This window comes from Podarcis tiliguerta, assembly GCF_965153285.1.
Source record: "Podarcis tiliguerta genome assembly, chromosome: 6".
Classification (NCBI taxonomy): domain Eukaryota; kingdom Metazoa; phylum Chordata; class Lepidosauria; order Squamata; family Lacertidae; genus Podarcis; species Podarcis tiliguerta.
The window spans coordinates 22,553,848-22,581,113 of record NC_139539.1 but is presented as its reverse complement, the minus strand read 5'-3'; the positions used below and the strand labels follow the sequence as shown (position 1 = coordinate 22,581,113).

At 41.3% G+C, this 27,266-nt stretch overlaps 1 protein-coding gene across 3 annotated transcripts in view; it reads right to left on the bottom strand.

The window, feature by feature from the left end:
* STK4 (serine/threonine kinase 4) overlaps positions 1–27,266 on the bottom strand; it is a 64,215-nt gene that overhangs the window by 23,373 nt on the left and 13,576 nt on the right. For 2 of the 3 annotated variants that reach the window (XM_083446981.1, XM_083446980.1), the window contains exons 7-10: positions 26,190–26,327; positions 25,255–25,383; positions 23,130–23,316; positions 5,917–6,068 (exon numbers count right to left, since the gene is read on the bottom strand). In XM_083446981.1, coding sequence (XP_083303107.1) covers positions 5,917–6,068; positions 23,130–23,316; positions 25,255–25,383; positions 26,190–26,327 — 606 coding nt within the window. Of the gene's footprint in view, positions 1–5,916; positions 6,069–21,339; positions 21,383–21,750; positions 23,317–25,254; positions 25,384–26,189; positions 26,328–27,266 lie in introns of those variants that run through there. The other variant, XR_014512728.1, reaches the window with a different exon arrangement.

Below are 27,266 nucleotides of genomic sequence, written 5' to 3'. Positions count from 1 at the left end.
GTTTTGATTTAGAACTACCTTCACGAGGAGGACTAATATTAGTTAAAGGATCCATCCTATCTCAAGCTTCCTGTTTCTCAAATTTCAGTATTATGCAGGAAGACAAAACTCCTCAGTTATGGATGCATCATAGCGTACTCATTTTTAAAAGATGTCCCACTGATAAACAGGATAATCTAACACAAACTATACTCCAGACACATCTATTTATTCACCTCTAGTTTAAAATACGAAGCCACCATGCAAAGTTATTCATAAAAATGCACACGATAGTGAAGCTTTTATATAGTGTCTAAACAGAGATAACCAAATGCAAATATAGCAGGTGTCTAAACTATGTTTTTTCTCCCTATAATCTGCCAGTGAGAAATGTTGGGACAGAAATTCATTTAGATATTGTACAGTGAAAGCGCTGGTTTTTTTTAGTTATAAAACACCTAGTATACTAAAAGGAATGCTTCACTTTTGTGCATGCATCTATCTGCTAGCAGAATTCTTTACATGTGAATCTCTCAATAGTAAACCCTCCAGTGTGAGCTGCTATTTAGCTTATGGCAAGAGTTGAATGCCTCTTCAAACAGGCTTCTGGGGTGGGGTGATGTTATGAGGCCAGTCACTAATGGGGTCTTGCTTGCCGTATTATTAGAACTGTGGCCAATGCACTTCTATTTGATATATTGAAAGGTTTCGTACAGTAATGGTTTTATGAACCCCATCTATTGTGTGTTTTAAATTGCAAGCTGTCATGGTTAATGAAGAGCACGCTACAAACAGAAGGAAATTTAGTTCCGGAGTCACAACATGAGAAGCGCCATGGTGAGTTCGGCCAAACTCTGTGTTAATATAAAACTCATCGTTTATAAAGCATAAACTGAGCCACTATGTGAATACCGCTGCCCATCAGGCAATGGCTTTTTCCACCTGCCTCCACCCACCCTGCAGCCTTAGGAGCCTTTCCCAAACTATGATTTTAGGAACATCAGAAGCAGCTGGGAAGAGAGGAGTTCAGGGACATTTTTAAAAATAGTAATTTGACAAGTTGTACCGGTATGTCTTCAACTTCAATTTGACAAGTTGTACCGGTATGCTTCTCAAGTTGTATTGTGTTATTTTTCTGCCATGTGACTTGCTATTTTTATTGATTATACTTTAGAAATTATTTATTGCAGTTGTTAAGAGTGAATTTCTGTTTAGTTATCATTTGCTTATTTTTAATTTTATTGTGTACTATTATATTCTAATGGATTGCTGAATATTACTTTATTTTATGTACCGTAAGTTGTTTCTTTTAAAGTTATGTTACCATTATGACATTTTTGGTTTGGATCATATTGATCTTTCTCGTTTTTTCAGCTTGTAAACCACCTTGTGTGTAGTAATATAAAAAGGTAGTATATAAATTAAACGTGGAATGAAATAAATGCTACTGATTTGGCCGTGAAGACCCTTTGCCTGTGGAAAAGTCTTGTTTCTATGTTGCCCGAACTTTAGATGGAGCTAATCACCAAACAAGTATTGACAAGAGTTAGAGAAGGAATACGTTATCAACTCTAAGCTACCGACATGCCGTCCAACATTAGAGTTCGGAAGAGAAAAAATACAACTATTTGAGGAAAGGGAGAGATGATACTGACTTGTTCAGAAGACAAATGACGCCAGCACAAAGGCCTGTAACACAGCAGACATACCGGTCATTGTAAACCAGAGCATGTTTTCATTGATCAATAAGCAATAAATCACTCGGCCTCTTGCAGTTGCTCACTATAAATCATTTCCAGAAAGGATAATAGATGTTTCCTCTGTACAACTGGCAAAACCATTAACATTCTTCAGAGCATGTTATGAAGCAGCCAAGGTATCTTAGAATGTGCGGAAAGTCCTTACCATTTGACCTTTGCCATGGCACTGCTTGCATACCAGAAGCAAATATCAAATGTTTGTGATGAAAGGGTTCCAGTTATACAGGAGGTTAACTGAAAAAAGGAAAACTTTTAAGTGGGAGAGAATGTCAGAGAAAGCACAGTTTTGCATACAAAAGGTTTAGAGAGCAAACAAAATGCTGCAAGCCTATGGTTATTAATGCCACCCTTTTCCCCCAAAACCTACTGAACACCACTAGGTCACAGATGGAGCTAAGCATGAAACAATGTGAAAACCTCAGATTACAGGACTCAAAAGTCCATAGCTCTCCAGCTTGGAAACATTCTCCACCCCCCAGTTCCAGATGTGTGGAGAATGGATAGGATTATTTAGGGCAAACTGGATGTGACATGACTCATATTTTTAAAAAAGAAGTTTAAATAGCATCTGTGCGGGTAGGACCTGGATCCTGGTGAAAGGGGTTTTTAACACTTTACTTCCACTGTGGTCCAAAATCCAGCTCACACACTACCACCCCATGCCTACTATTTGCATTAGTAGAAATGCTTCCACTGGTACCAATGGAAGGTTTCCTACCAATGCAAATGGAAGGAATGGGAAGCCCAATATCAACAGCCCCATCCCCACCCACTCTTTACTTTTCTAAAACTTGTGCAACTGCCAACTATGTAAAATATGCCACATATAGTTTGGTGATTAGCCCTCAGTGGGTAGGGAGAGTGAGGGGTACACGCACTGAAGCTGAGCCCGAAACAGCTTCAAAGACTGCATTAAGCAATTTTAAGTCTCTTCACAGCTGATGTGCACAACCATATGGGCTAAATGAGTAATGTGTGTTCTCTCAAAACATTACATTCTATACTTATGCTATGAACTGGAGGTGCACAGTATCAATACACCTCCAAATGAGTGACAGCAGCCAAATCTGCACCAGATTGCACCCAGGGTGCATAATACACACCAAATCTGAGCTCCTTTGAATGGCAGAGTGAATCACTGTGGTAGGCTGTCATTTCCACAGTGATAGGACCAATGCCAGTATGAGGTTTCTCCCCATGCTTGAAAGATAATGCCCTCTTCTGCCACTATGATATATTGAAATTTAGGCAGAAGCACAACATTGATCAGGACAGATACACCCTAAATGGGGAATACTTGAATAACACATATCAAGGAAGAAATACACTTTGGGGAAAGCCCCTAGCAAACTCTCTGGACTGTTTCCAACATGGTTGACAATGCAAAATATTCATGAAACTGTGGTGATGGGAAGGGCTCCCCACTTCAGCCTCCAAGTATATTATACTTTAGAACAGATTTATCCTCAGCGATCTCATTTATATAGAAAGGGAATTCAGTTAAAGGATGACATACTGAAAGGTCACTCAATCTGTGGCAGAGAAAACAGCCGCCTTAGATCCACATCCCAGACCAGCAATACTGGAATGGTGCCTCCACTTTGACGGAGATGAAGATGCAATAAAAGAACAACAAGCACATCTTGTATTATGGTTTAAGGTTTGCAAATAATTAGGAATGAAGTCAGCCATTATTACCTTCTTTCTCCCAGCCAAGACAGAGTTTGTCATGCTGAAGGGAAGTTAAGGGGCAAATTTAGCTACATTTTGAAAAAGCCATTCAATTAAGCCTAACTGCCTCAAACTCGGTAAACATAAAGAGGCATCATTTATGTTTCTCTCTACACAAGCAGGCTCTCGGAGAACTGCAATACAACTCTTCACAGTGAACACTCAATTTCCATGACAATCTTGGGTAAATATGCACTGAGTGACATTTTAACCTCCTGCGTTTTTTCAGACATCTCCCAACTGACAAATAAACAAAACTTAAAAAAAGAGACCCAATTAAGCTTAAGGATGTTTTAAGAAGATTAAAAATGTAAGGAACAATGCTTCAAGTAATAAAATCTAAACTATAGTAAATGTAAGCTCGAAGATGGGGAGGGAACACCATATGAGCAAACCCTTCAGGATAAAAAGGGCAGCATAATTTATTTAAATCTGCTACAGTACGTGACTAATTACATGCACTGGTGCAATGGTATTTAAGCCTCTGCTATTGAATTACTGCAACTGCTTTTGATTACTGTAATTGAAAATTCTAAGCACAACTCTCACACAGGAACAGCCATCACCTGCAGAGATCCGTGCAAATATTTTGCTTTATCCTTTCAGATACTACGCCATACTGCACGACAAGGCTGCATCTTAAATAAGCAATGTGGTGCTTGCAACAATTGTTCACAGTAAGCTGAGTTGACTTCCGTCTTTAAAGGTTTCCACTGTATGGGCATAGCTGCCAACCTTCCCTTTTTTTGTAGGAAATCCCCTTATTCCAGCGCCGTTTCCCGCTGCTATCCCAGACTGTTAGATATCCCGTAGACTGTCCCTGGGACTGTTGAGGCTGCTGATCCCTTATTTTCGAGGCTGCTGATCCCTTATTTTCAAATCTGAAAGTTGACAGCTATGTGTATGGTGCAGGAATGGGGGGGGGGGGCGGGCAGTGCCAGGTGAAAACTATGAGAAGGAACCACAGTTCAATGGTAGAATACATGGAGAGGAGTATCTGAGCACCAATCCTTGGCATTTCCAGTTAATGAGATCAGGCACCAAGTTATGGCGAAGATCTCGGTCTGAGATCCCAGTCAATGAAGGCAATTCTCAGCTCAATGGACTGGGCAGCTACCTATATGCCTCTGCAACGTGGCAAATGGCTTATGGAGGCAAGGTGACTTTTTTTTTAAAAAAAAAAGTAATAAGAAATGTGATAAGCAGTTAGTGACAGGGGTTGGAGATGGTGTCTTAACACTGGAAGAAACATTTTGCCAATATGACACACTACGCATGCACACATACTTTGGCTGGGAATTACATTGCTCCTTCAGCAGTATTACAGCCTATAATGGCAGTACTAAATCTCAAGTACGTAACTGCTGGTTAGATACTAACAGGGCACGATCCTTGCCCATGTATGGCGGTATCCTCATTAAGGTGGCTTTCATCAGCCCCAACCAGCAAGATAAGGAATAATGGGTCTCTCAGTCCAAAACATCTGGGGTGCACCAGACTGGGGGAGGGCTGACATACAGAATTAATACTGCCATTTTCCTGCCTACTCCACCAACTGCTCCCAGCATACACACATGGTGCCAGGCTGTTAGGAGGAATGAGTAGTCTGGGCACGTATTATCTCCCACCTTCCAACTCTGCTTTCTCCCTCCACATAATCAAGGAGTATAGGAGGGGTTCTCATATTGAAAGTGGTTAGGTAACAGTAGTGATCAGCAAGCAGAGCCATGAGTAACTAAGAGACGGCCATGTACACAAAGTTTTTCAGCGTTTTTCTTTTGCCAAGTGCCTTCTACATTAGAAATCCCCATCACCATGAACACATTTCCTAGCTGACAACCGTTAGTAACAGGAAAATTACTGTAGCTTCTCAAGCTCCTTAGCCAGAAGCACGGCATAAGAAAAAAGGAAAAGAGTTCCCTTTACCATTATGCTATTTGAGATTGGCGGGGTGTGAAAAAGGTATGGGTAATTGTCACAAAGGAGATAAATTACACTTCTCAACAGCCCAAATCAACTAGCATTTAGGTTCTCATATACTTACCAAGACAAAATGTACAATAAAAAAAGGATTTAACTAAACTGTGATGCAGCTTTAAACCCACGCCACTGAACAAAACCATATGATTGAAATATGATTAGAAATCAGAACACCATTTTCATTTCACAGGCAATTTGAACTATTATTATGTATTGCTCACAATACATTCAGGATACCAAGTTAAATCATTTGTTGTTCTTACTTGTCTACATCTTAAGCAACTCAGTATTGTCTGTTTTAAGGAAGCATTTCTTTGTAATAATAAAGTAGTATGCATTTTTTCTTTCACCTTTATATTGTTTCAATTATTTACTAGGATTAAGGATTATTTCTCCTTTTCTCCAAAAAATAAAAAATAGAAAAGCAAACTATGATTCTAGAACATGCCGAAAGTACTTTACTTACGAATTCATAATCACCATCCTGAGGAACTCTCCAATCGGAGGAATATCTTTCTGGTACATTCCTTCCATAGTTGTTTCTCCGATTCTCTTTTTCTTTTTGCTCAAAATAATCAAGGAAAGATGGTCTGACAGACTCCATTGTTTCATCCCTTCCTACAAATATATTTAATATACAAAATAGTATTAACTCAAAAGGAAAATGTTTAGCATTCCACTAAAATAACTGTTTAGCACATTGCTTACAACAATACCAACACATGATGGAGTTGCTAATTTTAAAAAGCTTCAGAAGAGAAGAAAATGTTCAGAGCTTCTCAGTAGAGCAAGTAATAGATAAGTTATCAGCACATCTCTTGAAATCTAGAAACAGGAAGATCAGGTAGATAATAGGGAATATTACATCTCCTTTAGCCAGAGGTCCAAAACTGAGGCCTAGTCTTCCCCAACCTATGGCTGTGATGGCTGGGGCTGATGGGAAATGTAGTCAAAAGCATATGGAAGACACCTGGTTGTGAAAGGCTGCCTTATAGTCTTCTTACATAAATGTCTGTACGTCAAAACCCAGATAATAGCATTCAACTTTTTCTGCCCTCCACCCCAATTTCACTTGATGAGAAGACTGGGTGTTTATTTCACATGGCAGAAGGGCAGTCATTCATGCCTTTGTACCTCTTGAGACTAGACCACAATCATGCAACATGGTTCATCTTTCTTCCTGATAGGAATGGGCCATCAGGAGATTGAAATACAAGCACAGCATTGACTATAAAGTGGTACAAAAATAGAAGGCATCAAGAATACACCCACCCACCCACTTGCATAGGCTTAACAATTTGTTGCATATAAACATATAACTTATAACAATAACATAATTATGTTAATGATACTGTCCATGTACTGAGTAGTTCACGTCACATTCAGAAGCACTCAGTAACTGTCCTGAACTTCCATTCCTGGAAAAGTCTAAACCTGAGGATTTTCTGCAAACATACAACTTCAGCCATTAAAAAGCATAGCAGCAATCCTATGCATACATACTTTGGGAACCAGCCCTTCTGAATGCAGCTGGACTTACACATATAGGATTACGCTGCTAAGCAGGTATGAGGAACTGTAGAGCACAGTATTTTGTATCTAAGTTACTATTCTCTCACACTGGTTTATTATGTTTTAATATTTTACTGACATCGTTCATAAGGGGTAGGCTAGAAATAAAATTTCTGCAACACTGATTGTGTATGTTATGCCCGACTATTTGCAATCTGGCAGTGGAATGGGAGGAGGGAAAGGCAAGGGAGAGCTGCCACCCACCCAATATATTTTAAGTTTGGGGTATATTAAAAATGTATAAAATGCTTTCCTACAGCATGGCTCTCAAAAGTAGTCATAAAAAAAACCCTCAGTTGTAAAACACACAGGAATGACAGCTTACATGAAACCTCCATCTCAGACCATGACCGATACAAATGTCTGCTGGAAAAAGCAGCCAGATTTTTTACTATCTGCCAAAAGGTAAGAGTGATGGCCAGGTGGCTCTCTCTAAGTGGGAATTTAGCACAACCACTGGGAAACTCTCTACCTGGGCACCACTTAACTCATCTATAAGAAAATAACCAAAACGTCTGCAGCACTCACCTCAGGAATACTGCAGGTATGCTAATCACAAATACAAATGTGTTAATGAACAAGCACATAGAATGTACATAGAATGATAAATGCAGTTTGAAGGTGCCAAAGTTTTACATTCTCAGAAAATGCACCTTCTCAATACTGCCATATTTTTCTGTTGTACCCTTATCTACCCAAGTCTCCAAATAAGAGACTGAACCAGGGTTTCCCAAACTTGAGTCTCCAGCTATTTTTGGACTTCAACTCCCATCATCCCAAACTAGCAGGACCAGTGGTCAGAGAGGACTGTAGTCTAAAAACAGCTGGAGACTCAAGTTTGGGAAACACTGGACTGAACCCTGGAATTCTAGAAGCATGCTGGCAAGTTCTCAGTTCTGTGCAGAAGCAAATTGATGCACTCATTTTCCTCATGAGACATCTCCATATGTATGGAATTCACTTAAGTGACCATCAGTGTGTCTGCAAAACAATTAATGAGGAGAGGACTCGAGATGAGTCCTAGGTCCATATATGCTCCAAGCATATTTACCAAGATGACTCATGGATATTTCCCCCCCAGTGTGATGAATTGCTGTATGCATTATCCCCCTACACGTACATTATGAGTTCACTCTGCAAGATCAAACAATGTACTCAAAATTGTTAAGACAAAAAGAGAGAGACCTACTTCTTTTTGAAGTTATAGCTCTTTACACACTGCAGTAAATCTTTGAACATATTAAAATGCCTAAAAAGGCAAAAACAATGATCCGTCAAGACTTATGTAGAGTTAACTTGTTCCAAGCATCTTCATTATAAATGAAGAAACAGATGCTGCAATTATATTTCGGCAAGGATTCCTGACCGACTGACAGCCACCAGTACTAGCCACTGCATGGAGAAGAGCCAAAATTCAATGGCTGGATACTAGTTTTGTATGCAGGTGGCAAGAGCTCAAATCCTGACATCTATTCTGTACATTAAGCAGACTTAACTTCTGGGATCTTAGGTGGCTGGAATGGCAAATACATTTACTCAAGAGAGACACTGCCAGTTGATATGGTACTTGGTTAGATGGATCAGTGGTGGATAGCTCAGTTGGTAGAGCGTGGTGCACATTCGATCCCCCTAGGCGAGAACTGCATATTCCTGGCATTGCAAGAGGTTGGACTAGATGATCCTCAGGGTTCCTTCCAACTCTATGATTCTATGACCCTTACGTAAGGCAACTGCATGTTTGTCTGCTGCCCCTACGTTGATGCCTTATGGCAGGATGCAATATATCCTAACTTCATTTTAGCGTAACAACCATGCAAGGATGCATTAGGCCATGGACCAAATATGGTTCTACAAGCCTGGCCCCATGCCGCCCCACTCCAGCCCTGAACTCTGATAATGCCTCTCTGCTTGCAGTCCTTGAATGGCCTTTGCTTGAATAATGCCTATGGCTTTTCTGGATGGAAGACAGAAAGGAGTGTGGAATGGATGCAGAAAGTAGCCTAATGTACAAAACTAAAATACACATTCATTGTTTCGGCCACGTTTGCTTCTGACCCTGCCTATTACTGGTACAGAGAATGCATATATTAGGCTTTAAAAGGAGGATATTCTGTGCATAACAGAAGCAAACATAAAAGCAAATCCCCTTAACAATAAGAAATTATCACTTCATAAAACATTCCTGTCTAAGATATCAAGAGAAAGCTTTAAATATAATAATAGAAAACCAATGGTCATTCTGGGTTAAAAGAAAGTTCAAGTATAAAAATAAATGTGGAAATTTCTGAGCTATTGAAGATAAGCAATTCTACTGCCGACTGTAGTTTTCCCCTTCAACAGACTTCATTGTACACAATCAGATCAAGAAAAGCTACGCAGGAAGTCAGAACACAGAAGAGTGCAAAAATGCTAACATACCACTGGATGATTTGGTACATCAGAACTTTAACCACAGGGGGTGTGTGTGTGTGTGTGTGTGTTTAGCAAATGGAAATATATGTGTTATACTTATACCCCTTGGAGATCTTCTCATAAAAAGGGGGTGGAGGAATCTTTTTGGCCCCATGGGCCAGATGCTTATGAGGTGGTTAGAGTAGAAACTTTGGTTAGCTGTCCTCCTGTTCATAAGCAGCACCTTAGTAATGTAATGGTTACATCTCAGCTAGTAATGGTTGTTCACATGTGATTGATGGCAGAAGTCCATTAGCAACTGGCCCAATCTATACCAATTTGTCCTTTTTTTCAGAATACCTTGTTGTCCAAACACAATGATGCAATTAATGCAATGATATTAAAGTGAACAAACAAAATCCTGATGTGGTGCTGGAATTTACTCCAGAAATAAAAGACTAAATACTGCAGGTGTATTTGATATTATAGGGGCCAATATTTTTAAAAAAGCTTAATGTTAACAACTCAGTCTTGTGGGTTGCAGGGTGGGAAGGTGGAGAGAGGAAATTAATTCAAGGGAAGACAGAATAGTGACTGTACATTGCACAAGATTTAAGGTGCAGCTTATACTCTTTATGACAGTGAGTTCTTATTTCTATTTTTCTGTATTTCAAGAAAGCCACTTTCCCTTAGACCCAACTCTTCCAAGCTGCATTGTGGGAGCAAACTGGGAGAGGAAGATTGTAACGTGGTATGAGTATCGGGCACTTCAAACTGCTAGTCTGACGTAGCATCACAGTGTCTCTGCTAATCTTATATTTCTACATGAAAGACCCTTGATGCTCAACTCAGAAGTGCAAGCCATTCTTGCTTCTATAAGCTTCACATCTGAACTGTGCTTTCAGTTTTAATACACTTAACAGAAGTTAATTTAAATGGCCAAAACATGAAGCCACTTATTCAAGGCAACCCAAATTGGAACTTGAGAGTTATTAAGCTATCAAAACACTAGACACCCACATACTCTACCTAATTGAGAATTATGCATAATTCCAGTGCCTGACTACACTTATCTTAACATATGTAGCTTCAACAAAATTCTGGCTTGGTTCTAGAAACTGCCACCTACACCAGATTACTAACGTGTGACTGCTGTTAAGAGCTGCTGATTGCATGGTTTCCCTTACATTCAATATTTTGGAACCAAGTGTGCCAAGTGTGAATTATTAATATCAAATAATTCAGCTTTTCTTCCTCTTGTTTGCTGAAGCTGCTAAAAGGTAAAGGTAAAGGGACCCCGGAACATTAGGCCCAGTGCGGACGACTCTGGGGTTGCGGCGCTCATCTCACTTTACTGGCCAAGGGAGCCGGCGTCATGTGGCCATCATGACTAAGCCGCTTCTGGCAAACCAGAGCAGCGCACAGAAACGCCATTTACCTTCCTGCCGGAGCGGTACCTATTTATCTACTTGCACTGCGTACTTTCAAACTGCTAGGTTGGCAGGAGCAGGGACCAAGCAATGGGAGCTCAACCCGTTGCAGGGATTCGAACCGCCGACCTTCTGATTGGCAAGCCCTAGGCTCTGTGGTTTAACCCTCAGCACTAATGAATAATAAATTTGGAAAACTTTTGATTTTATTGCTGGTAACCAATTAAGCTTTAAAAGTTTTAAAATGATCTGAAGAATGCAAAAGCCATTTTAAAAGGTTATACATTCTGTATTCAATGAGTTAGAATGACAACCATTTTCATCTGTTCATTTACTATATTTCTACCCTACCAAAAAGGTTTGTGATGGTGGCCCACAAATAAATTCAACCACAAATAAATTCAACCAAAAAAATAAATTCAACCAACCACTGAAGCTCCAATAAATAGAGCAATGATGCAAAGTCAAATACAGTGATACCTCGGTTGAAGAACAGTCCTGTTTAAGAATGATTTGGTTTACAAACTCCGAAAAACCGGAAATAGTGTCTTGGTTTGAGAACTTTACCTCGGTCTAAGAACAGAATCCAAATGGTGGAAGGGCACCGGCAGCAGGAGGCCTCATTAGGGAAAGCGCGCCTCAGTTTAAGAACGGCTTTGGTTTAAAAACGGACTTCCAGAGTGGATTAAGTTCATAAACCGAGGTACCGCTGTACTGGTTCGCTTCTGGGCACAATTTAAAGTGCTGGTTATGGCCTATAAAGCACTACACAGCTTACATGCAAGCCAACCGAAAGACAGTGCTTGACTATTAAACAAAATTGGGGAAAGGAGCTAAGAACAGAAATTGAAGAAGTAGTTTGGAACAAGCTATAGACAAAAAAACCTTCCTAAAATCAACATCATACAATGGAAACAGAATGGATGGACAATTGCTTTCCTTGAGAAACTAAGCGATGTATCCGATATGGATGTTTTTGTCGAAATATGGCACCCCTTTATAAAATGTTTAAATGACTGGCAGCCACCAATTACATATATAGATTAATGGGGGAAATTGGCACATTTGTCTTCTGTTCTGGGGGAGTAGGTGGGAGAGGAGAAATCCTTTGGAAACATAATGCGTTAGTTATCATTAAGCCAGACTGTAAGCGTATGACAAACGAAAAGCTTTAAAGGGATGCTTTACTAGAACAGCATGAAAAGCAGTTAACAACTAGTTCCCAAGGGCCATAATTCAGAGGTAGAGCACCTGCTTTGCAAGCAGAATGTCCCAGGATCAATCCTCAGTACCTCCAGATAGGGCTGGGAATGTCCCCTGTCTGAATAGTCAAGTGAAGACACTATTGATCTAGGTGAACCAATGGTCTGTTTTGGTATGAGGAAGATTCCTATGCTCCTGGCTGGTAGATACATAGCTGTCAACTGTCCCTTATTTGGCGGGAAACTCCCTTATCTCAGCGCCTTGTTCCACTGCTGTCCCTTACTGATGATGTCCCTTAAATTTCCCAGGTTTCAAAGGAAGCAGCTCCTCTCCCTCCCTCCCTGCTGGCCAGGGAGGAGGGAGGCTCCAACTGTGTTGCTTGGCTGCGTTGCTCACCCAATAAGGAGTCTAAGAACGATTGGGGGGTGGAACTTGCATGCCTTGTGCCGATCAAATCGACCACGTTGTCTGGGGACTCGCCTTTGCTCAGCACTTCCCAGCGGATAGGTGACGGTGGTTTTCCTTGCTGCATCCCCTTTGCCGGGTTGCTGCACTGTGGGAACCACTGCTTGAGGCTTCGTTTGGCTGCTGGCTGGGCTTTCTGCCTTTGGCTCGGAGGGGCTCAGAAGCTGAACATACCTGTGCCTGAAAAATCCCTTATTTTGGCTGCTGATCGTTTATTTTCGAGGCTGCTGGTCTCTTATTTTCAAATCTGTAAGTTGACAACTATGGGTAGATGTGGCTGTGCTAATAAAGGAGGATGCTTGCAGTGCAATGCTCACAGAAGATGATAGATAAGCCATCCCTTGCACAGAGCAAAATCATTACATAATCAGTACAAGGAGGCATGCCCCTACAAGGCAGCAAAGTCTCATTTATACCCAATTATTTATGTTCTCCATCAATGGAAGTGAAGCAGCAATGAAGTGCTGAATGGTTGGACAGATTAATGCTCATCTTCTTGAGTCAAATGCCTAACATCAATAGTGCTTTATACTCTAATTATTCTCAAATGGTGCAACTTTTTTCTAGGTAAGAATATTCTTCCAAGTGAATCGTCTTAGCTCTAACATCAAATAAGGCTATTTTCTAAAATGGCTTACCTTGTTTAATGATGTACAGTACTAAGGGCCAATGCAATGACAAACAAAGACTTCTGCTATCAAACAACCTTCAGCTCTCCCTTATATAAAATACCAGGTCGATAATACTTTGCCTGTGACTGTAACCCAACTACACATTTAACGGATGTCTTCTGAGGCTCCTATATTTAATTACGCTCCGTTTCAGATCTCTGATTTTACAGGGAAAATAGAGCCATTGCTCTAAATGAAAAATGACCAGCAAAAGGTTTACCGAACTGAAGCATTTTAGCTTCAGTTAAGTTTTCTACTGAAACTTTGGATAAAACAGCAGCAAAACATCCAACATAAGGCTTCCAAGATCATATCAAGTTCACAACACATACATAGTTTTACATTCACTAGCAATCTGTTACCACTACTAAAGATGCAGTCCAGTGATAGTTAAAGCAATCTGTTTCCAAATAAAATTTGTGGTCATTCAATAAGTCAGGCTCCCATCAGTAGCTTCTGTAATGAAATGTAGAGCAAAAGTACAGATAGGGAAAAGGTTGGAAAGAAGCAAAGGGTTAGGTCCCACAGAGAGACTTCAAAATATATCTGTAAGCCACTGGGTGTACAAGTTCTGCTGAATCCAGACGAAGTTGTTTCAGAAATTACAGGAGCAAAAGATTAAAAACCCACCCACCTAGATTTATCTTCAGAGAGAATACAGGGCACATTACAGAGATATAGTAAATTTATCTACAGCTGAAATTATGAAATCGGAAGTGAAAGATTCACTGGTCTGTCAAACAAAACCCATCTTATCTGGAAATCAAAGTTCATGGTGCTCAAGGCTACTGCTAATGCAGAAGTATTTATTTCTATGTCAATAGTTCAGGAGGAAATGCTGCAAAGAGCCTCAGGTCCAGAATTTAGCATGGAAATTATTTTTAGCCCCTGGACCAACCGGTTCCTCTTAGGATAATGACAGGCAGGTGTGGGGAACCTATGACCTTTCAAATGTTGCTGGACTACAACTTCAGTCATCCATGGTTATTGGAGATGTTGGCTGGAGCAGAGGTTCAACAAAGTCTGCAGCTTCACAGGTTCCTCACTTGCCTTAGGATGTGTCTTTCTTTCAACACTGAGTAAACAAAACCAGCCCCAGCTTAAACATAATTAAGAGATATGGTTTCTAGGCAAAAGGGTATGATCTATAATCTCACACATCCTTGATGCTGGATGGCAAAAGTGTTTCTACAAGGTTCAGGGGACAAGGTGAAGAATCCAGTATCAGTATATTCACATAACAAGGGCTGGGGTGTGTGTGTGGAGCATATCTCCTACTATATCTGAATAGATTAAGAAAATTTGGGCCATAGTAGCTATGATTAGATGGGGAAGAAATGGAGGCAGTGAGAGGTTTTACTTTCTTGGGCTCCATGATCACTGCAGATGGTGACAGCAGCCACAAAATTAAAAGACGCCTGCTTCTTGGCAGAAAAGCAATGACAAACCTAGATAGCATCTTAAAAAGCAGAGACATCACCTTGCCAACAAAGGTCCATATAGTAAAAGCTATGGTTTTCCCGTAGTGATGTATAGAAGTGAGAACTGGACCATAAAGAAGGCTGATCACCAAAGAATTGATGCTTTTGAATTATGGGGCTGGAGGAGACTCTTGAGAGTCTCATGGACTGCAAGAAGATCAAACCTATCCACTCTTAAGGAAATCAGCCCCGAGTGCTCACTGGAAGGACAGATTGTGAAGCTGAGGCTCCAATACTTTGGCCACCTCATGAGAAGAGAAGACTCCCTGGAAAAGACCCTGATGTTGGGAAAGATGGAGGGCACAAGGAAAAGGGGACGACAGAGGATGAGATGGTTGGACAGTGTTCTCGAAGCTACCAGCATGAGTTTGACTAAACTGTGGGAGGCAGTGGAAGACAGAAGTGCCTGGCGTGCTCCGGTCCATGGGGTCACGAAGAGTCAGACACGACTAAACGACTAAACAACAGCAACAACAGCTATGATTAAGCTAACTTCTTACAAAAGAATAAACACAAACCAGCCTGGCTAGTTTATGGAAAAATATGTATTTTGGGTAATGTTTCGGAACAAGTTCAATGATAATGTCTACTCCTATGCTGCTTTCAACATGCTGTAACAGTAGTTCTTTATGCTCTCTCTTTGGTTCATTCTTAATAATAATAATAATATGATATGCAACCAGACTGGATTGCCAGCTCTTATCTTTTAAAAATGAGGCACAATTAATCTGTAGCATATTTTACACCCTCACAATGAAACAGAAACGTTAACACAGATTTGTTCTGAATTACATTCTACTCTTCTGAAGACAGACTTTCAAAAAAGTGGGTGAACGTGGCACATGTATTATATTTAGACAGCTAGATTTGTATCCAAGATTCTTTTGAAGGCTCGGGGGAGCTTACAAAGACATCTATCTAAAATATGCCAAAATATTTTCTAAATATAGCACAGGAAGCTGCTCTACACCAAATCAGATCACCGGTCCATTCTAGGTCAACAATGTCTGAACTGACTGGCAGCAGTCAGTCTCTCTCTCTCTCTCTCTCTCTCTCTCTCTCTCTCTCTCTCTCAAATACAATAGCCTAGGGTTATCCCAATGAAATTGGTTAGCAGCAGATTCAAGACAGACAAAATTACTTCCCTGCAGTCATTAGGTGCCCCAAGTCTTGGTGATGGCTGTCAGATTAGAAAGGGATTAAAGACAATTACAAAAAAATGGGCTATCTATGAGCAATAGACATAATGGCTACAGGGATCCTCCGTGTTCAGAGGTAATGTGCCAATGGGTATCAGATGCTGGGGAACAATGATTGGGGGGCAGGGGTTTCTGGCTTCATGCCTCAATTGGATCCAGCTGGCCACTGTAGGGAACAGGATGCTGAACAAGATAAAGTAGACATTTGATGTAATCTAGAAGGCTTACTGATAAAGCCCTGAAAAGCCAATATAACCTAGATCTTTACTCTGCCCCCTCCCGCACACTAAAATCCATTGATTGATAAAAATTATGTTTTTGCTTGGTACCCAACAGATTGCAGTGTTGGTGCTTCTGCAGAGGGCATTTCATAAACAGATGCAACCGCCTAGAATTACCTCTCCCTTATAGAGGCTGTTCGTACTTTGATGGAAAAAGTACATAGAGATAAGCCTCAGCAGATGATTTTACAAAACGGGCAGGCTGATTTGGGAGGAGGCACTCCTTCAGGTATGGGGTGCTATCGGCTTTCTGAATTGTAGCTCTAGGATACTCCTATTCATGCAGGCAGAAATAAAAAGGTTTCCAAGAGCGCTTCTGCATCATTTTATCAGAACACAAAAGGCCAATCCAATCTCTTGACTACACAACAGACATGCCAAATTCCCTACCGTGAGCAGATGCCACAGTATGCCAACAAATGATGCAATGTTGCTGCAGGAAAATCCTTGCCACAGTACACCGAAGTATGAACTGGAGCAATAGGACACAGAGGAATCATTTTTGAATGCAGAATGCAAAAACTTACACTCCAGTGTTTCACACAGCATTCCAAGGGGAAAAAATGTTGCAGAAAATTCTGCTCTATGGTACTTGAATATTATTTTTTTAAAAAAAAATATTGTTAAGATCCAGCCAATTCCTTCCTACCAGTTGTTAACGCCAGTCATGAAATACGAACCACTTTGATGATATTAATGACCTCAATTCCATTGCATTTAAAATACCATTTAGTTATACTGATTATTAAAAACTATTTCCCCAAAAGACTGTTACACAAGGCTGATGAATTTTTACAGCTAAATCAATTTAACTGAATGTGAAAGGAACATTACTGTAGGAGTGATAAGGTGAAAAACAGAGCACTTGAAGCAATTTAGTGGGGCACAGCACATACAGACTCCGCAGACTGAATATGGCACAGGTCACCTTGCCAAGAAACAATTATACCAAGAAAAATTAATACGGCAAAGGTAACAAGCTGTGCGAGGCTTGAGTACGAGCCCAAAGCTGTTTTAAAGCAATTTTAATAAGGAACGTTCACCAGACTGTTTTGTTGGAACAGTTGTGATGGAAAGGGCTACAACCAACTCAGTGGCAAAGCACACTTTACATACAAGAGGTTCAGGTTTCCACCCAAAGCATTTCCAGCTTAAAGAATTCACAGCAATGCTTCTCAGAGAGGACGGTGCCCTCTTTAAGTTGCTTTGTTAAACCATTCCCTTTGCACACCAGAGCAGTAACATCTCTGCTTCTCTGCACATAAACACAGGTGCCCCTACAACTCCCATCTGTTACTCCCTCAGTTCCATATTTCCCTAGCCTATAGGTCCCTCTGCACTCTGTGTGGGTCGATGAGTGGGCTCTTTGTCTCCCATTCTTACTACTACACCTTGCTGGGGTAGTAACAGCTCACAAGGCTTTTATTCTCCCAGCATTTCACATACTGAGGGAGACTCAGGTGTGCACAGGTAAGCATTATAGTTCTAACAGCCTGTGTAAATGGAGCCAGCTCCACTCTGCGCCTCTGAATCCAGGAAGAATGTAATGTCTGCATTACAGCAGACATAGCAACACAGGTATTCTTACCACTTCTGGTTGGCTTTGATGGGCCTTGCATGAGTCCTGAAAAAACAGAGCTGACGTCACTTCTGGGTTCGGCACTGTGAGCGTGTGAGCGATTGTGCACATATCCATCGTGCCTAAAACAGGGCTTGCCTATAGAAGAAAACTTAAGAAACAAACCCTAAAGAGGCCTGGAAGACTGACTGACTGCCTGACCCAAGAGCGGATTACCTATCCTAGAAGATAGCACCTCTAGCGCACTAGCCAGAACCCTGAACAAGATCTACCTGCATGGCAATGTTTTTGTTTCTGCATGTTTGGTAAAGCTGGGCAATGACTTGTAACATCTCCACTTGGTGTTGTTTTAAAGTGACAGGAGGCAGACTACAAAATATCAAGCAGTGCCATCATTTCATATAGGCTAGCTAGGTGAACCCATGTACAGTGACTGAATAGTGAACATTTACCTGCCTGGTGAATTACCTGCCTGTTGAATTTCTTAGAGCCAATCCACACACTACATGACAGCTAATCCAGGTTAGCCAACAAGTGGGTGCTCAACAGGAACCCACAGAATAAGTTACCTGATGGGTGGCTGTAGGATACAGTGGTGCCTCGCAAGACGAAAAGAATCCGTTCCGCGAGTCTCTGCGTCTAGCGGTTTTTTCGTCTTGCGAAGCGACCCCATTAGCGGATTAGCGCTATTAGCGGTTTAGCGGCTATTAAAGGCTTAAGGGATTAGCGGATTAGCTGCTAAAAGGCTATTAGCAGCTTAGTGCCTTAGAAAAAGGGGGTGGGGAGCGGAAAAAAATCGCAGCAACTCGCAAGACATTTTCGTCTTGCGAAGCAAGCCCATAGGAAATTCGTTTTGCGAAGCACCTCCAAAACGGAAAACCCTTTCGTCTAGCGGGTTTTCCATCTTGCGAGGCATTCGTCTTGCGGGGCACCACTGTACACCCATTTCCAGAGGAGTCCAATTCACACATATTTTATGGGCACTCTCAGATGTGTGAAGTGGCCCTCATGAGAAGATACTGTACTGTAGTAATAAATAATAATAATAATAATAATAATAATAATAATAATAATAATAATATATTATATTTATACCCTGCCCATCTGGCTGGGTTTCCCCAGCCACTGGCTGGATTCCAACAAAAGATTAAAAAACAGTAATTCATAAAATATTAAAAACTTCCCTAAACAGATGTCTTCTAAAAGTCAGTTAGTTGTTTATTTCTTTGACATCTGATGGGATGGCGTTCCACAGGGCAGGTGCCTAGTTCCCTGCAACTTCGCTTCTCGCAATTAGGGAACCACCAGATGACCCTCTGCGCTGGACCTCAGTGTCTTTAATATCTGTCTTTAATGTTCCTTATCAACATTGCTAAGGGAGAAAACAAGTGTTCAGGTGTAAGAAGAACACTCTACCCTTTCACAACTCAAGTTTTCCATTAAAAGCTGTGAAAGAGCACCCTCTTTTGGTTAAATGTTGTCAATGTCATGGACTTTAGAAATATGTTCCATCAAGAACGTTTTTTCACAGGTTATTTTTCTTTTTGCAAAGTTTTCAATCTCAGCTATTTAAACACAAACTTAAAACTGCTGCAGTAAAATTCACAACCCAATACAATTGGCTCACATGCAGCTTAAAACAGCAAATCAGACTAAGAGGCAGCATTTTAATCTCCATACTAAACCCCACACCAACCTACCTGCAGCATTTAGAAGTGAGAGAGGATAGACATCCTATATGTCTAGGGTCACCAAAATGGCATTCATGGATGTAATGGGTGTCCCTGAGGCTTCCCCTGGCACCCATGAATCCTCTGAGCCTCCCCGCAACACTTAACTGCCCCCTTTGCTCTGTAGTATGTACTTTAAATGTTCAGATTCAGGTAGGTGTTGGTCTGACGAAGTCAAAATAAAAAATTAAAAAATAGTCCTGTAGCACCTTAAAGACCAACTAAGTTTGTTCTAGGTATAAGCTTTCGTGTGCATGCACACTTCTTCAGATACAGTGGTACCTCGGGTTAAGAACTTAATTCATTCTGGAGGTCTGTTCTTAACCTGAAACTGTTCTTAGCCTGAAGCACCACTTTAGCTAATGGGGCCTCCCGCTGCCGTTGCGCCGTCTGTACACTGAAACAGAAGTCACCAGACTCATATATGTAGTGCGAGGGTGGGGTGGGGTGTTTCTGAGAATGTCTGCTTTTGGCAAACATTATATAAAATAAGACTGTGGGAAAGAAATGATCGGATCACAAAGTAGTAGAAGGGACTAATGGCAAGTGGGGAAAGGGAAATACATTTTAAATGTACCTTTATGCTTAAAAATAAATCCTGCAAGTAGGTAGGCTAGAACCTTTCTTATCTGCTTTTTGGGGGGTGGGGGTGGGGGGTTGCTTGCTTGCTTAATTTTGCTGGGCATTTGTGAAGGACGCGGGTGGCGCTGTGGGTTAAAGCCTCAGTGCCTAGGACTTGCCGATCAAAAGGTCGGCGGTTCGAATCCCTGCGGCGGGGTGCGCTCCCGCTGTTCGGTCCCAGCGCCTGCCAACCTAGCAGTTCGAAAGCACTCCCAGGTGCAAGTAGATAAATAGGGACCGCTTACTAGCGGGAAGGTAAACGGCGTTTCCGTGTGCGGCTCTGGCTCGCCAGAGCAGCGATGTCACGCTGGCCACGTGACCCGGAAGTGTCTTCGGACAGCGCTGGCCCCCGGCCTCTTTGAGTGAGATGGGCGCACAACCCTAGAGTCTGTCAAGACTGGCCCGTACGGGCAGGGGTACCTTTACCTTTACCTTTTAACACTAAAAACACAGTACCCACCATTTGAAGCCTGAAGTAGCGAAGAGCATTCTAGCACCTCATGTGTGGTCTAAGCTTAAGTATAGGCTATAAAACAGCATGCTTAGTTTATTAATATTGTTAGTATAAAGCTATTTAAGAAACACAAGTTGGTGATATCAACTGCTCCACTTTGCTCCATAGCCCCAGCATAACTGCACTTATTTGTGTGCTTTAACATAGGTTTTAGAAACTACAGCTAAATGGAAACATCTGCTTTCTACTTCCAGGACCTGACTACCACAGAAGGTAGAGAGACACTGCAATGTATACTGCATGTACTCAATAAAATGGTTTTTGCAAAACACTGTTCAGTTGAATAACCTCGTGGTCCCTTCCAACTGTACAAAAATTCTATGAAAGTTTCATTTCTCATGTTATGCTCCCTCCAGTGGTGGAAAGGAGCATTTTTCAGGAGAATGAAGAACCACAATGAGACAAAAATAGACAGCTGAACTTTCATTTTCTATGACCTACACCTGGATGTAGACCATCCTGTAATATCACAGCCTAACAGTGAAGCAGACTCAGCCCAAATTCAAAGAACACAAATGAAAAATACATTTTTGAAACATTATTTTCTTAGATTCATAGAGGTCAGTTTTCACTGGTCACATCATAGTAAGCAGGTATCACAGCTAGCTTGCTTTATGTTACAAACAAGGGTTTGTAACATAAACTTGTTTTTGATTGAAACTTGTTTTTGATTGAAAGAACAATCCTTGATTATAAGGATGCCATGCCAAAGTAGCAATTACTAGTAATTCAAGTATATGAGTGAATACAATCTAGGAAAACCAACAGTATGTCAGAACAGCAGCTGCCTGCATTCTCGTTACAGTGGTGCCTCGCAAGACGAAAAGAATCCGTTCCGCGAGTCTCTTCGTCTAGCGGTTTTTTCGTCTTGCGAAGCAACCCTATTAGCGGTTTAGCGGATTAGCGCTATTAGCGGTTTAGTGACTATTAGCGGCTATTAAAGGCTTAAGGGATTAGCGGATTAGCTGCTAAAAGGCTATTAGCAGCTTAGTGCCTTAGAAAAAGGGGGTGGGGAGCGAAAAAAAATCTCAGGAATCGCAAGACATTTTCGTCTTGCGAAGCAAGCCCATAGAGAAATTCGTCCTGCGAAGCGCATTGAAAAACGGAAAACCCTTTCATCTAGCAGGTTTTCCATCTTGCGAGGCATTCGTCTTGCGGGGCACCACTGTATTACTCTAACATGCAACCAACTGGCATATCATAATCACAAACGCCTGTATGGCCCATATAGATTCAACAATCATTCCGGCCAGCTGCACAGGGGGCAAGAGGACCATCCTCTGAATTCCATCAGACACCAGGCACTTGCTGACTCAAGATTAGCTAGGCCACATAGACATTATATCCTAAGCAATTCGTGTTCTTGCATCGTTTCATGCGACTGATTCTATTAATGCAAATCACTTCCCTTTTCCATTTACAGGAAGAGGCTTCTTCTTAGTACATAGCTGAACAAAGTTCATTTTCTCTTTTCCATCCTGTCCAGCCTCCTGCCACTCACAATGCACCAGAACAGTGGATCACAATTTAAGCTTTTTATCCTGCATGGAAGAATATTTATCACCTGAGACTTAAGACATGGTTAGGCAACCCAAGGGCTTGGACACGTCACTTTCTCCTCTAACGCCACGTCACAAATGGCTTTGCAAAGTCCCCTTAGTTTCAATAGAACATTTTCCCCCCTGTGGCAAATGTAATGGGCAAGCTCCCCGCTTTTCAACTCTGAGAAGAGTTTGCCAAGCAGTTTCCCCAAGAATTAGGAAATGGTTTCCAAGAAAATTAGTCTCTAGGAAATACTGGGGTTAAATTCCCCCATGCCTAGGGTAGCCTAGGCAGCCAGTCAAGAATCCGGACTCCAGTGTCAGTCAAGCAGGATGGCTCCACCATGGAAGTGGGCAAATGATGTGCCAACATTTGAACCGTGCACCTATTTCTACCAGTACACAAATCATGATCTCATCCATATTTGGGAAAACCTCTGACTTCTGCTGCTTAAGCACATGTCATGACTTCAAGGTTTTCAGCCTTCCCTCTCCCTCCTTCCACTAGTTTCTTGCGACAAGCACTTTGTGATAAGCACCTGGACCTATGTCATTCCACAAGAATGTTTATGGTTTCTCTGCTCAGTCCTTCACCTACATTCTATTTACATTCCATTTCTCATTAACATCAGCTCAGAAACCCTATGATGCTCCCAATGATGTCATCGGGAGCACAATAGGGTCTGAACACTCCTCTTACCAACTCCCTTCCCCAATTGTACCTGAAGAAACTTCTTGAAACCTTGGATGGTGCCATGTGCCAGAGACCGCCCCACACTTTGCCACTGCCTTGTACGTTCTGGAGGAAGAGTGTGTGTGCCAACAACAACCCCCCAATATGAGTAAAATCTAAATGTGAAAGAGCCTGAACTCAGCTAAAGGTTTCCAAACTGAGAAAAATTCTCCAAAATTTGTTCCCTGTCACTGCTGGTCTGAGAAGGGTATCACATTGCTTTAAAGCTTAAAAGACTGCACTTTATTATAATGAAAAATGCACTTACTCTTCATTGTACCCTCATCTTCTTCATCTTCAGCATTTATGACCATTGTTCCCAGTTGTGACTCTAACGTGTCATTGTATTCTATCATGGTATTGATGCCATCACTCATTCCACAAGCAGCTCTGATTGTACCAGTCTCTTGTCCCTGTGCCCGCACCATGGTCCTAGCGTCAGTTTCATCTTCTTCCTGAATAGAGATGCAAGAGATAAAAATTTGAATCAGGCTAAGCAAGGTATCAGTATTTCTCCAAGACAATGCAATTAGAATTGAAAGGAGTGTGTAATGTTAGTTTACATATCTGATTCTAGTTCGTTATCAGTTAGTAACAGTTTCTTTTCAATGGACAGCAAATATTGGACAGACAGCTTTAAGATCGAAATCTGCTATTTAATCAAGTTATACATTACCAGCAGCAACAGAGGAATGTTAAAAAGCTTTGCAAAAAAAAAGTTAACTGCAGAAATTTTAGAAGTTGAAGTAAAATTATTAGTGCAAACAAATGTTACATAATTTAGCAACAGATCGTAATGCTGAGATTCCACTTTCCTGTAACAAATATTTTAAGTTTTCCTTCAAAATACTGATTATGATAGCAGATAGCATTTTGACAGAGGAAGCACCACACAAAACTGTGAAATTACTTGATGAAGTCCTGAACTTATGCAATCCTTCCACAAAGTGGGCTTGTATGCTGTGCCAGGTTCCTTGGAGGAAGGACAGGGTCGAAGTGTTAATAATAATTATGCAAAATATTACACTTCTTTTTGTTCAAAACTGCCTCTTAACTTTGATGTCGGGGATTCTAAACAGATGCATGTTTTTAATTTGCCAACACGTATCATCTAGAACAGTGGCTCCCAAACATCCAGGAAAAAAGACTTTGGCAATCCAACCCAGCATTGAACCCAATGTGTTTTGACTACAAGTGATTTTGGCTTTAGGCGCAATCCCCAGAATGTAGCCCCACATAATTTGAGGCCTAACTGTATTTCACTACACTTTTAGCTGTATATAACAGCCTTGGTGGCTGTTTTCTACTTCCTTTGTTTTTAGAGTCTTGCTGTTTTTTCTATATTGCAAGAAAATTGCATTTTATTGTTGCGAACCACCTTAGAGGCGCCGAAAGGGGATACATAAACCACTTCCATAATAAAAAAATAGTCTAATGCGAAGTGAACAAGCCCGAATAAGCTACAGCAAGCTGCTTGTTCCTCACTTTCCTCTCTTCCTCCTCCATAGTCAAGAGAGAAATTCAGAAGGTCTCTCCTCTGCTTTTGCAGAACATGCATTTCCAGTTTATGCATTTTTATAGAGCTATATCCCAAAGTATCTGGAAACCACCAGGTAAAGGGTGGCTTATTTGGAAAATAATTTCACTGATTTTCTGCTGATGCATTCTGATATCTGTTTGAAAAAGCTGTTTATTTCTCTAGTCACATCTGGCCCCAACTCTGACCCACTTGGGCAATTTAAGGTCATTTCTGTAGCTCTCCCCAGTCTTAGGCAGAAGGGTTTTCCCAGCCCTGCCACCCAGGATCCATATATTTCAAGGATAGAAAATGTCCCACATACCAAATGTGATCCAGAAGGTTTCCCCCATTTGGCCCATGAGGCAATTTCCCCCAAACCACACCGACCTGCCCCACTCCAACTGTCATGTGTGATGTCAGGTATGGGGTTGGTAAAGTTGTGACTGGATCAGCTGATCGTGCAGCTGAACTCTGACAGGCAGGAGAGGCAACCACCTGACCTCTCTGACATCAGATGACAGACCTGACCCTGCCCACCTGCCAAAGTTGAGCCCCAACTCTGCTACACTTCAACATAACAGGTATTGAACCTGGGACCTTTCTGCATGCATGACATGTACTCTGCTATTGATGTAGAGCCTTTCCTTTCCATTTAAGCAAGAAGATTTCAAGTCGACTTGCTTGCTCACTATATTTCACCAGCTGCGATTAGTTCCAAGGCCACTGACCTACTGATGGACTTGGGGGTAATTTTTTCAGAAAGCAGACTTTAAAAAACTGACACAGAAATTATGAACTGCCAACACAGCTAATAGAGGGGTACAGAGCAATGCTACTACAGGAAGGACAATGGTTAAGTAGTTTTAGCACTCACTGAATTTTCTTCATCATCATGATACATCTCACGCTGTTGAGCTTCCTGAATTTTCAGTTTAATATCCATTGCCTCATTAATCAGGTCTCGTAGGATGAAAACTCCTTTGGCATTTTTTACAAATGGATGCTAAAGAAGACACATTAAGAACGATGAACTTTGAACAACATGTAGCAGCAAAAGATCTTAACCCCGAGCTATGTTAATCCTTCTAATTCTGTTGATTTTGTAATGCAAGTTTATTCAAGCATGGCAGCCCTACCCAAACAATGCAATCTACAAGGCAAATGCATTTCTACTAAGTTATGTGTAAACACTTCAATAGATTAGGACACAAAAAGGACTATTAATGCCAAATGATCTGCCTAATTTTGCAAAATGGGTGGAAAGTAGTAATTAATATGAATATGAAAGTATGCATGTTAGTTCTGATCTATACACATTTTTTATTAGCAACAGTACATATTGTTCAGACAGCTACGATATAGAAGATTCCACAAAGCCTGCCCTGACTATGGAAATAGGAATTTCCTGAATGTTAATTTGGGAGCAAGCCTCAATGAACTGAGTTGCTTCTGAGTAAATATGCACAGGACCTGATATTTACAAAGCAGCAGCACAATCACCAAGCACAGAGGAATAAGGAAACAAATACAACCCAATCCCCTGCCCAAGAAACAGTATCCTATACCCAAAGCATTCCTGGATCAGTGTTCACTTTGCCTACTGATAACCCCCACCAGGCAGCAAAGTACTTTATTTTTTTAAGCACTACAATGCAACTCTACTATCTAAAACTTAGAAGCACAAGATGATCAGCAACAAAACTGCTACAATGGAGGGGAGACGAGGGACAGACAGGAAAACTGCCTGTCTATTTCTCCAACAGACAAATAATTTTATTTATTGCTTTACATTCCAACAGTATTACTGACCTGAAGCAGCTGCGTGGCAGTGGCTCTTTTTTCTGGACACTTCACAAGACACTGCTTTACAAAGTCTGTGAATTCATCTGACCAGAGTTCCGGCTTCCGGAATGTTGGAGGTGGATTTGTTGGAATCATGAAAATTGCCTGCAAACAAAGTATATATATTTTTTCTACCTGCTGTTGACCTTATATATTTTTTTAAAGTATAAATCAAACAATGACCACACTGAGAAAGATTTTGCAAGGGTGGACCAAAGTTCTTGACAGTGTTGCACAGGGGATGGCTAATGATGACCCCAAGCCACTAACTGGAACCCTGAGAAGTACCCACCTCCATCATAATTCTCCACCATAATTCCACCAGTGGAATTGGTAGCAGCCACCAATACATTGTACTGTTTCTTATGTGCTGCTTTTTATATTCAGTGGATAAGAGCATATCTTTCAAGCCTGCTAACTGCAATTGTATTCAAACTGTACTCTGCATAAGCTAGCTTCAGAATCAAAATGCTGCTGTACTCATGGAACAACCGGACTACATACAGCCTTTGGCAGCTTTCCTCGCAGTCCCCAAAACCCCAGGAAGCCCTGCCCACTTTCCTCAACTGCTCAGCCGTCAGTTGGGTGGCAAGGAAAAGACTTATCAGCTTAGTGACTTTGGTTGTATTGGGATGGGGGGCAGTTAAAAGCCTCCATTCTCCAGCAATCCCAGTGTATAAAAGATGAATGTACCCATGCTGTCTCAGAAGGCATGAAGTGTGTGTGAGTGTCTCTATGTGAAGCTTACTGAACACTGTTGTATAGAGCTGCAGTGGGAAGGAGGGATCAGCTGAAATCAAGCAGAAGATCTTGCATTGGTGGAGCTCCACTCTTGCAAGGTTCTTCCATCCAATTTCAGGCAACCCCCTCACCCCCCAACTGCAGGCTCCTGTATGACAAAACCTGCAATGTTCAGAAGTTCCTCCCAGACTCCAAGGAGAGGCTTTTTTGGGGAGGGGGGGATTTGAAGGAAATACAGGTTTGTGCAAGCTGGCATCTGCTTAGGCAATCTGTTGATACAAGATCACTATACTATCCTTTCCT